General features: G+C 36.2%; 1 protein-coding gene across 2 annotated transcripts in view; it reads left to right on the top strand.

Moving 5' to 3' along the window:
* The window catches only part of CNOT7 (CCR4-NOT transcription complex subunit 7), a 42757-nt gene extending 32298 nt beyond the window's left edge, over positions 1-10459 (top strand). For both annotated transcript variants that reach the window (XM_063458059.1, XM_063458060.1), the window contains 3 exons: positions 5178-5322; positions 6664-6774; positions 8905-10459. In XM_063458059.1, the coding sequence (XP_063314129.1) occupies positions 5178-5322; positions 6664-6774; positions 8905-9033 (385 nt within the window). In that variant the 3' untranslated portion in view covers positions 9034-10459. The remainder of the gene's footprint in view (positions 1-5177; positions 5323-6663; positions 6775-8904) is intronic.
* The last annotated feature ends 1994 nt before the right edge of the window (positions 10460-12453 follow it).

Genomic DNA, 12453 nt, shown 5'->3' with positions numbered 1-12453 from the left:
TTAGGATTTACACGTTATAACCATATCCAGTACATAATCAAAAGATAGTAAAAGGGCAATACTTAGACATTTAAATGAAGATCTTCCCCTTGCGCCTTCATCTTTGGTAGTCTGGGACAGTCTCTCTGTTCACCATGGCACCACTGCTTGCTGCGCTATCCTCCCCAAAAGAGAGAAAAAGAGGAGTCCAACCTCCTTGGCTGTTGTTCTTTTAAAAAACTGATTCTTGCAGGTTAACTACATGTCCCAGAATCCCTTTCACCTCCCAAAAAGTGGTTAATCCAGACCCTTTTCCCAGAGAGTTCTGTCTTTACACAAGTCCTTTTCTTACCTTTTTTTTTTTTTTTTTTTTCTCCCCCTCACTGGAAGCTCTTCATGTGCGCCTTTAGTTTACCTCTCTGAGCATGTTTCTGATTCTTGTTCTCATCAAGTAACTTGAGTTTAGTATGTGTGGGCACTTAACAGGATTACCAAAAGTCTGTAATCCTCGTGTTTGCACGTGCTTGTTCTTATCACATGGCTGCATGTAATGTGTGTTTTCCTGCTGCTTCATGTATAACAGAACGATAACTGTACTAAGATGGACAATACGCAGAAATATATGTTTAGCAAATGTCAAGACAGGCAATCAAAAGCGAAGAGAAAGATTTAGCATTCATAAGAAATGTCATTCTGTAGTCTTTGTGTTACCAAATGTAAATAAAGGGACATTCCAATTTAGTAGATCTAACCCCCAAAAATATATGCATGTATTTTTCTTTGGGAGTACATTTGGAATGATACATTTCCAGTCCTCGAATATTTTAAACAGGGCTTGACAATGTATCATTGCATGAATATTGTTGATAATAGCCAGGTGAAACATTAAAGGTTACTCCTTGAACCTTGACCACTTCAAATCCCCGAAGAGGCTATGGTACTTGGAGTCTGCATGTGCAGTGTTTCCATATAAAATGCTGCACATTACAGAGATATTTGAGATTGCTGCCGGAAGGTGCATCTCCATCTGCGGCAGTATCATTGCCCTGCTTAAAATAAAAGTTGTGGATTAACTAATGTGAATATGTCTGTCCGCATGTATAGTACACATTAATGTATAGATTATTCAATGATCGACTGCCGCCTCCCCTACCCTTGTACATAACTCTGTCCCTCACTCCTGGCATTTCCAATGTAAAAACAGTTTTAATAAAGCATAGTTTTCTTTTTTTGAGTAACCCTTTCAAAACCTTGCTTATGTGTAAGGAGCTTGTTTGTGTATTTTTGTAATGCAGCTTTATTTAAAAAAAATAAATAAAAAGCCTTTTAGCATTTCAAATTACTGTATGGGGGCATAATGCTCATATACAATAGAACACTTCAACTGAACTATTGTATTACACTGGTGTTTGCAAGATGATAGAAGATAGTACACATTACAAATAGTCAATGGCGCGCACACACTGAGCCCTATCTCTGCTCCCCTTTCCTAATAATAATAATAGTAATAAGGTACATGTAAAAAGTTTGGGAGGAAGAAATGAAGGTATGCCATTTCAAGCCCCCTATCTGTCTTGTATATATCTACACTCTGAGCTTTAATTCTTGATCGTTTTGCATTACTATTGCTATACATTCAAAATTAAAGTAAAATGTGCCTCAACAATTTTGGTAGTGAATGGGTAAGATCATTTGTGATTTTTAGTGTGCTCCGTTCAGCCTTTATATCTGCCACAAGAGGCAGAATTCATGGAACAAGCTCTTTTATAAATGTGTTCTTTAACCCCTTAAGGACCAAACTTCTGGAATAAAAGGGAATCATGACATGTCACACATGTTATGTGTCCTTAAGGGGTTAAGAGAATATCAACTTATATTTGAATGGACATTCTCAGCACCAAAGCAACTTTAGCTTAACTGAAGCGGCACTGTCACAGTATGGGGACTTTACTGAATTTGCAAAGCCCCCTGACAGTGACATCACTTCTGGTGGTCCGGTGGCCGCTTGAGGCAAGTACAGATGAGATTACTTTCCTGAACCAGTCCCCTTGCGGGCGCCGCCATTTTTGGAGTCTATTGGGGGGATTGATCCACCATAGACACAACCAATTCCCTATAGACTCTGCCTTGAGACTAAGAATGTCAACTGGCGGAGAATATCTCTTGACTATGTATACTATCTTTATGAAATATTCATTTTGGGAGGGGGGAGTGACCGTACTGCTTTAAGTGGTTTTGATGTATCGATCCTGTCTTACTGCTCAATTCTCTACCATATGGGAGTTTGAGTTCCACCAAAGAACCAGTCGACACATGGTAATGGTGGAAGTAGGACTGACGTTATTGTGGAAACACACACACATATTTATACCAGAAAACTCACTCTGCATACAGTAGTGAGTCATACAATACATTATATAACTTGCCTCCAAGCCTCTCCATCACTCAAAATTACTGTGAATGATGATCAGACTTGAGACTTTAATGTGTTTATCATATTAAATTCCCCTTTTAATGTAAAGCGCTATGGAATAAGCTGGTGCTATATAAATCTAATATTGAGTCTAACTGTTTTGCGAACAATTTTATACAAATTCATGATGTGCAAGGGCAATCATTAGTCCTGGAGAGAACGTTTTTAAGGATGGGTTTAAGAAAAAAATAGGCAAAATGACCATAGGTGCTTTAAAAATGCAGTATTTACTTGTGCCAGCAAGTCTTTCAGCGTTAAATTCCGAATTTTCACGAAATAAATCGAAATGTAAAAAACCCAGACAAAAGAAGCCAAGATTTCACTATGGCTACGTTGGAGGGGTTTTTTTTTGTGTGTTTTTTTTTTTTTTTTTAGACCAGTTATCTTTTGTCTCAGTTTTTCAATTCAGATTTAATTTTTGAAAATTCTGAGTTTAGTGATAAACCCTACACATATACCAATCTCAGATTTGAAGTTTAGGCTACTGGACATGTAGACATTTTTGCAGATGTTGTGTTTTTATTATTTTTGTTTTGTTTGTTAAGCAAATTTAACCCCTTCAGGACCGCTGACGGTTCAGGACCGTCAGCGGTAAAACGTGCGTTTGGACCGCTGACGGTCCTGAACCGTCATAACGGTCTGGGGCTACTTACCTGATCGCCGTCGGTCCCACGGCGGCGATCAGTGCTCCACCCGGTCCAGGGGGACTGCCTGTCTGCCCGGGCAGTCCCCCCTCGGCAGATCAGGACCCCACGGCCATGTGATCACTCGATCACATGACCGCAATAGGGGTCTTTGTATCTGCCTGCAGGGGGACTGTCTGTGCTGACAGGCAGTCTCCCTGCAAGTAAAAAATCCAAAAAATAAAGTAAAAAAAAAACCAGTGTAAAATCAGTGTAAAAATAAATAAATAATATGTGTATATATATATGATATATATACATGTATTATATCTATATATAATATATGTATATGTATCATATATATATATAATGTCATATTAAGTGTATTTTTATATTTATATATACGTATATTAATATAAAAATACACTTATATTTAAATTACACACGAATATATACAATATATATATAATTGCTATATATATGGTATATATATATTATTATAAAATACAAATAATATGTTAATAAAAATAAATAACAAAAAATAAAAATAATTTTTAATAATTATAAAAAAATATTTATATATGCAATTTTATTCTAACAGTATTTTGATATATATATATATATATATATTTATATCAAAATATACTTAGAATGTAATGATATATATATCTATGTATAAATAAATAAATAAAAACAATACGAAATATACATATGTCCATATACATAATTACATAAATAATTTCATAAATATACACGTAGACGTCAAATATATAAATATGTATATATATTAAAATTCTACATGTGTATTTATGTAATATTTTTACCTAATTAAGTAATTTTAATGATTGCTATTTGAGGGACCTGCCTGCCAACCCAGGCCGAAAGTCCAGATAATTTAATTTGCTAGCACTGTGTTTAACCCTGTAACTTTCTATGACACCCTAAAACCTGTACATGGGGGTACTGTTTTACTCGGGAGACTTCGCTGAACACAAATATTAGTGTTTCAAAACAGTAAAACATATCACAGCGATGATATTGTCAGTGAAAGTGAATTTTTTTGCATTTTTCACACACAAACAGCACTTTCACTGAGGATATTATTGCTGTGATACATTTTACTGTTCTGATACACTAATATTTGTGTTCAGCGAAGTCTCCTGAGTATAACAGTACCCCACATGTAGAGGTTTTATAGTGTTTGTGAAAGTTACAGGGTCAAATATAAGGCTTGATTTTACTTTTTTTTTTTTATTGAAATTTGTCGGATTGGTTAGGTTGCCTTTGAGAGCGTATGGTAGCCAAGGAATGAGAATTAGCCCCATGATGGCATACCATTTGCAAAAGAAGACAACCCAAGGTATTGCAAATGGGGTATGTTCAGCCTTTTTTAGTAGCCACTTAGTCACAAACACCGGCCAAAGTTTCTTGCATTTTTAACACACAAACAAATATAAATGCTAACTTTGGCCAGTGTTTGTGACTAAGTGGCTACTAAAAAAAACTGGACATACCCAATTTTGAATACCCTGGGTTGTCTACTTTAAAAAAAATATGTACATGTTAGGTGTGTTTCGGGGATTTATGACAGATAACGGTGTTACAAGGTCACTATTGATACATTTAAAATATATATATATTGAAACAGCAATTTCCTACTTGTATTTATAGGCCTATAACTTGCAAAAAAAAGCAATAAAGCATGTAAACACTGGGTGTTTTTAAACTCGGGACAAAATTTTGAATCTATTTAGCTGTTTTTTTCATTAGCTTTTGTAGATAAGTAAAAGATTTTTCAAGTAAAAGTCCAAAAACATGTTGTTTTTTTAAATTTTTCACCATATTTTATTATTTTTTTTAAATACAATATTGGACATAATACAAATAATGGTATGTAAAGAATGCCCCTTTTGTCCTGAAAAAAACAATATATAACTTGTATGGGAACCGTAAATGAGAGAGCGGAAAATTACAGCTAAACACAAACACCACAAAAGTGTTAAAACTGCTCTGGTCCTTAACGTACAAACATCGCAAAAACAGGCCGGTCCTGAAGGGGTTAAAAATAATTATATTTTTATATTTTTTTGTTTATTTTACAGTGGTTATGATTTTGGCTATCTAATAAAGATACTTACTAACTCAAACTTGCCTGAGTTAGAACTTGACTTCTTTGAAATTCTGCGACTGTTTTTCCCTGTAATTTATGATGTAAAATACCTAATGAAAAGCTGCAAAAACCTGAAGGTATGTTCACATGTGATTTTATTATTATTGCTTTCCTTTTGTTTTGTTTTTTATTTAATTAAAACAGTGCAAGTAACCACAACTAACATGTGACAAAGCTGTGATATACAAATTTAAATGGAAATGACACTGCCAAAATACAAATCACAATAATTATGCATTTTTCAATTGGGGATATATCTAAAATCAGCTTGCAAAACCTGCAGTTTTTGCTGCTGCCTTTGTAAGCTCTCCCCTTCTACCCCAGCCCAGACGTTCTGTGGCCATCCAATCACAGACTTCCCGATGCAGCTCAATGAAAAGTCTTTGTCAGGTGCTCTGGGCAATTGCTGACTCTTGAGGTCCGTTGCATTGAGCTAACCCAAACCAAGAAGTAACATTACCTGTTGTCTGCTTGAAAGCCAATGGGTGTAACCAGTATAATTTAGAAGTGTCAATTTCTCTTGAAATGTGCACTTTTTGCAAAATGGAAAATAGAAGACACACTCTTCACACATAAAGCTTTTCAGCAAGCTAAAGTTGGTTAGGGGTCTGGAGTAACCCTTTAAAAAGCTCTTTGAAACATGGATGTACAGTGCCAGTCAAGCGTAGTTGTTACAGATGTAGTGATAGTATCTGTCTCCATGGCAGGCTGCCATGTATGGTATTCCATTATGATTGTTGTCCGTTTACGATTCTTCAGCAACACGATGGAAACAAATAAAGTTTTGCAAGATTTGTTTCTAACCTTTCATCCCATCCATTTTACATGTGGATGAGGTCTTGGGAATGGCACTCCAGGCTGATAGATCAATCACTTTCACATTCCCTCTTTGATTAGGTAGTTGTCATCTCTTAATGGGCACGAAAGTCTGTGCCATCATGCAGGCATTTAATGCATGTTGACATCATTGACTGTCATTCCATATTAGTGACAGCGGGACGAGATCACATCTGGCACATAGTGCTAGGTATTGAGGGATGTCTGGATGTCCTATCTTCTGCCAACTGTGGCCATATTTAGTGACCACATGCTGACCAACTAAATGTGTACAATATGCAAAATGAGAGCCATAAACAATTCCACTGCCTCATAAATGATCTTTCATTGAATTGCATATTAGCTAACCTATGCCCTTTATTCTCACAGGCACTACAGATACTGTAGCATGAAGTCTCAACACATGTAATCTTCATCACACAGCCTGTCCCACAGTCACCAAATATATATTCAGTATATTTAGACTAGAGATGGACATCACCAGAAAGACATTCTTTTGCTGATACTCTCATTAAAGAAACCATGTTATGACTTTGACAGATCACGTGTAGTATTGTTCATTTTGTTGCATCTTCTGTCAGGGGGGACTTCAGGAAGTTGCAGAACAACTTGAACTGGAGCGGATAGGACCACAGCATCAAGCAGGCTCAGACTCGTTACTAACTGGAATGGCTTTCTTCAAAATGAGAGAAGTATGTTATAAAATATTAATGCTGTTGGCAAATGACTAAATGGGTTAGTTGAAAATTATCATTGTCTGTGATATTTAAAGTAAAATTTCCACTGAAGCTTTAAAGGATCACTATAGTGTCAGGAAAACAAACTTGGTTTCCTGACACTATATCATCCTTAGGACCTCCCCCCCCCCCATCCTCAGGGTTCCCCTCCCTTGGCACTGAAGGGGTTAAAACCCCTTCAGTCACTTACCTTTATCCAGCGCCAGCCTCCCTCTGGGCTGGTGACCTCTCCTCCCCTGCCGATGTCAGCTTCCGAGTGGAGCAGAATGCGCATGCGCAGCAAGAGCCGCACGCGCATTCAAACCGTCCATAGGAAAGCAGAACTCAATGCTTTCCTATGGATGTTCGGCACGCTGGATTCGTGTGTTTTTTAAAGCATCCTGTGTCGCAGAAGCGCATCTAGCGGCTGTCCGGAAGACAGACACTCGAGGTTGGATTAACCATGCAATGTAAACCGCAGTTTCTCTGAAACCGCTGTGTTTACATCTGAAGGGTTAAAACCTGGGGGGCCTGGCACACAGATCATTTCATTTAGCTGAAGTGCTCTGGGTGACTATAGTGTCCCTTTAACCCCTTAAGGACCAAACTTCTGGAATAAAAGGGAATCATGACGTGTCAGACATGTCATGTGTCCTTAAGGGGTTAAGACAAAGTTAATTGTAGGTTGTCTAATAATTTCCCCCGATAATTTGAAAGATTATAAAGGCTAAACTTTCAATTGACATGCATTTGATCCGTGAATACACAGAGCATTCAAGAATTAAAAGTTCCGTTCAGAAATAAATCTTGCTTACATCAACAAAAAGTGAAACAAAAAACTAAAATATTATAACTCAAAGCTCAGAGAAACTCTGTAGTTTGCCCTTCGGTTAGTCTCCTCTCTCTGGTCTCAAAAATGTTTCTGCTCACTTGTGCCATAACATAGAGAACCTATACCATTTGTATGTCAGACGGATTCCACCCATAAGGAAAGAATGCAATTCCTTAGGCGGTTTAGTTTGATCAATGAACATCAGATTCCAGTGCAAACGTTGTAGGTCAATATTACTATCATCCAAAAAGAGGACATGACTTATAGACCCATATCACTATTAAATTGTGACATAACAGTATTTACTAAAATCAACACAACACAACTTTAATCATGCCTCCCCAATCTGGTTTACAAGGGCCAAGTAGGATTTATTTACAATTGGGAAGCACAACACCACTAGAGTGCTCAAGTGGGGCATATATTTTTGTGACCTTTCGGTTTGTTTCTCCTGGGGTGGATACAGGCCCTCTAAAGCCAGCCCACTGCACACAGGAAAGTGTTTCCTTCCTTTAGATGTTTCAATATAGGCAGCTAAGAAGCTTTGTAGAATCCATACGTTGGCAACATTTACTCTTTGAGCAGACATGTCCGAAACCAGCACCTCTGGTGCACAGGATTTCCTACCTCTACGCTCTAATGCAAACCAATGCAGCCAGTCCACCATTGCCATTCATGACTAGATGGGAGACGTACACCAGGGAGGTTTATTCTGAGGCCCAGTGGGAAAATATCTGTGATCCCACACATCACTGTTCTGTCACCTGTAAAACGCAGGAATCTGTGTACAAAGTACTTTCCTGCTGGTACTGCACTCCTAGCCTTCTACATGCCATAGACCCCACATAGAACAAACAGTGCTGTAGATGCACTCGTGGAAAAGGCAATGTTATAAACATATGTTGTTGCCCCGTGATCCAACCCTTCTGGTGCAGTATCCACGATATGCTGAAGAAATGTTTTGATGAATATATGATCTTACTGCCTTCTAGCCACCAATTCTGCAGATTTCTATTGTTTAATACAGTCTGCCCCAGAATGACTGCTCCATTTGGTTGTCTGTTTAATATGCTTTTAGAACAATTCAATTTATCTGTTTTAGCGAGCACTGATTATTAGTGAAAGAACACAAAGTAACCAAGTGTATGTTCCCAGTAATAAGCTTTTGAGTTAATTTTGCAATCAATGTCTGTTTGGCAATTACATTTTTTTTTTTTTTTTTTTTTTATTGGATGTTCGTAGTTGTGGTTCATTCAATGATATTTATTTTGCAGATGTTTTTTGAAGATCATATAGATGATGCAAAATATTGTGGCCATTTATATGGCTTGGGATCTGGTTCATCATATGTGCAGAATGGGACAGGAAATGCATATGAAGAGGAAGCCAATAAGCAATCATAATGCACACATGAACAATCTGCACTTTCGAGCTACATCCAAGCTACATACTTTTTGTACATGTTTTATCTGATATTAAATTGCTCATCCATGCACTCCTAAACTCTCAGCACACTCTGCCTTGCTTCACCCCAAAGTGGAACTATTTGGCCTTGACACCAGTCCGTGTCTCAATATCCTGTTTGCCTTATCTAGATCACACCAAGACACAATAGCCCCTCTAAAAACATCATAACCAATCTCATTGCATTTAGGTATCAGGTAAGAGATGTTTGCCTAAAATTTTTAACTTTTCTCATAACTGATATCTACTGATAAACTATGCCAAATCCAGTCTGTTAAACAGTTCACAACTATTGACCATCAAGTTATTTGCACTTAAATACAAGGAGGCTGTATATTTTGTAGTCCATATACTTATTCCTTTTTCCTCTAGGCTTTAAACCTGAAATTGAAGTATCGGCAGATAAATGGTTTTAAAGTATAGCTATTCTAAACAGTCAAAAGTGAAAATAACATGCAGCCTGGCATGGACATTTTGAACGAATTATATCCTGGTGGGTTTCTGACTGCAGGTTTAAAACAAAAAAAAAAGTTAAATTAACCTAATAGGACGTTTTTCTGTTTTATTTCTAAACTTTACCTTTTCTGACCCACAGAATGCATTCTCTTTGCTTCCTGAATTCTCAAATATTTTAACCCAGTTCATGTTTACACAGTCCTCAGTTGTTTTTTTTTGTTTTGTTTTTTTTATTAAATTGTATTTATTATGTGGTTCATTTTTGAAAAATATATAGATTTTTTTTCCCTGTAATTGCTGGAACCCCGCACCCAAAAACCCCCACCAAGAGCCTCGTACAAAAAAAAGGACTTTTTATAAAAGAGAAAATAAATCTCCGCTGTGTACTGGTTTTGAAATGGGAATAATGCAATTTATCACTTTATTTTTCCCATGAAGATATATAATTGTTTGTTGCAACAACAAAAATGCATGTAGTTGGATGGTATTGCAGCTATAGTGTAATACTAGGACACTCATTGACAATATCTTTGCAATATATTTTTATATAGATATATAAAGTCTGTGTAGACTGCAGTAAAGCAACGTGTTTAGCCATACTTTCCGGAGTAAACTGATAGTATTGGATGTTTTGTTTTGTTTTTTTGTAACTTCCACAATAACTGATATTTCCCCAAAATTTAAAGTGTATATTTTATTCCCATGCCACAACCATCTGTTAAATACCAGCAAACATTTCTACTTTGGAAAATCTTTTTGTTTATTTTTCAAGTATGTTACAGTATTGTAACAGAGTGGTCCTTTTTAAGAAAAAGAAAAAAAAGAGGAAAAAAAATGAAAACAAGTTTGCAACAAAAAAAAATTTGTTTTTAAAGCTTTTGGTAAATAAAGGCTTAAATTGTTTTCTAATGCGTTGGTTGTATTTTTACCTTCATGTAAAAAAAATCACCTGCTTATTGCACACACATTCACTACAAAGTAACTTGCGCTCTGCTGTCTGGTGTTTAGATGCTAAAGTGCGATCAAGAGGATTGTGAACAAGTTTGTTTTTATCAGGGTAGGTCTCTGAAATCAAGAAATCAATGTGAATTTCTAATTGTATTCCAGTACATCTGTTTCGTCTAAGATTTTAGATTTTCTCTGAAATCCTGACATTTCACAATTTTAAATTAATTTAGTTGATGACCACAAATATTTCACAAACTTTTCATGTTGCAGTTGTTGTACAACTATATACTTTAAATTACTGTAAAGCTTTGTTCAAGAAAAAAAAAAATAGAGGTAAACAATCTTTATTTAAAGCCAAAATGGGGAAAATAATCTCTCCCAGGGAACATTGTTTCCAATTCAGCTATTTTGCCCTTAAATTTAAAGCTCAGTGTCCGTTCACTGTGATTTCCTAAGCCTTCACTTATTCATGAATACTAATGGTAAGTTACTGAAGTAACTGGGAAAAAAAATGTATCTGAAAGAAAAGGAAACCCATAGCAATCTCTAATTAAAGGGGCAGTCAAAGCAGTGTAACCTTCACTCATAAAACTCTGTCCCCTGGCTGAATAGCAAACACCTTTTTTTTTTTTTTTCCTCCTTCCCTCCTTAACCCCTTAAGGACACATGACATGTGTGACGTGTCATGATTCCCTTTTATTCCAGAAGTTTGGTCCTTAAGGGGTTAAAGGAAAACTGTAAACATTTTGAGTGTTGTTCAAAATAAAACATGACATTTAATGTAGCCTTTGTGTATTATTTTGGAATACCTAAACGTAAACCACTCTTAAAAAAAAATTAGCCTGGGCACCATAGTACTACAGCAAACAGTTTTTTTGAAACTTGGTAAAGCATCATTTGGAAGAAAGCTATGGTGCTACCTTAAAAGCACAGAGCTGAGCCAATTATTACTGTTCTTTGCTGAATGCGAGTGCATTGCCACATCACTTGGTTTACCCTTGATGGTTACAAATTTTACTATTTTCTGTATTTTTTTCATGTATACTTCGTGATTTATCTACTGTAACAAGTTGGTATGGGTAAGCAAATTTTAGTGCGGCACTATAATTTTTTTGAGTATTTTCACTTAATGTAGATTTTGGATTGTTGAAACTTGAGTGTGGGCTAAAGGAGATATACGTGCACAAGTATTTGTGTATTTTTTCAACTAACTAATATAAGCACTTTGGTGTCCCTATGGTCTAAGGGCTTATAGTGTTTCTATACACCTAACGGATAGCAAAGAATTGGTAAAATACACACAATGTTTGTTTTGCTTTCCAGTTTGGTCACAACACAGCTATACATATGCAGTAGTGATCAAACTTTGCCTTTTGGACCCACAGAAATTTAAAGCCCCTGATGGTATGAATTACTACAGGAACCAGAAAGGAATCAGGCTGACCTGTACCCAGATCTCTGCCTTATATGTAGATTTCAGTTTGGTTAGGTATGCTGTCTGTGTCTTGTTTTAGCCTAAATTGTAAAATATATATCTATTGGAGTATTATATATCATATTTATATATTGTCTCCTCAAAATGTTTGTTCTGGTGGAAAACACCTTAAGAAAGGAGAAACTGCTAAAACAAAACATTTGGCTTGTGTTAGATGAAATACTCTTCAAGATGGATATGATAAGAAACTGTGCAGCTCCTGTGCCAGACACACATTTTAAGTAAAACAAAAAACCTGAAATGTCTTAATTTGTGAATTGGCTCTAGGATATTCTGAAACCGACCTTTGACAAATTCTACAAAAAAAAATAAAAATCTGAGGTTTTACCTAGACCCAGATCCAAAGGTGAAACTTTTTAATTAAGAGTCTGTGTCTCTTTAGGGGTGTGCTTAGCTAAATGTTAAATATAAAAAGAAAATCACATCAGTAAATGAGAGATCGAATATTTCCTGTTCCCAA

Source organism: Pelobates fuscus, chromosome 6, assembly GCF_036172605.1.
Source record: "Pelobates fuscus isolate aPelFus1 chromosome 6, aPelFus1.pri, whole genome shotgun sequence".
In the NCBI taxonomy this organism is placed as follows: Eukaryota; Metazoa; Chordata; class Amphibia; order Anura; family Pelobatidae; genus Pelobates; species Pelobates fuscus.
The sequence above is the reverse complement of the archived record's forward strand: the minus strand, read 5'-3'. Positions and strand labels throughout refer to the sequence as shown.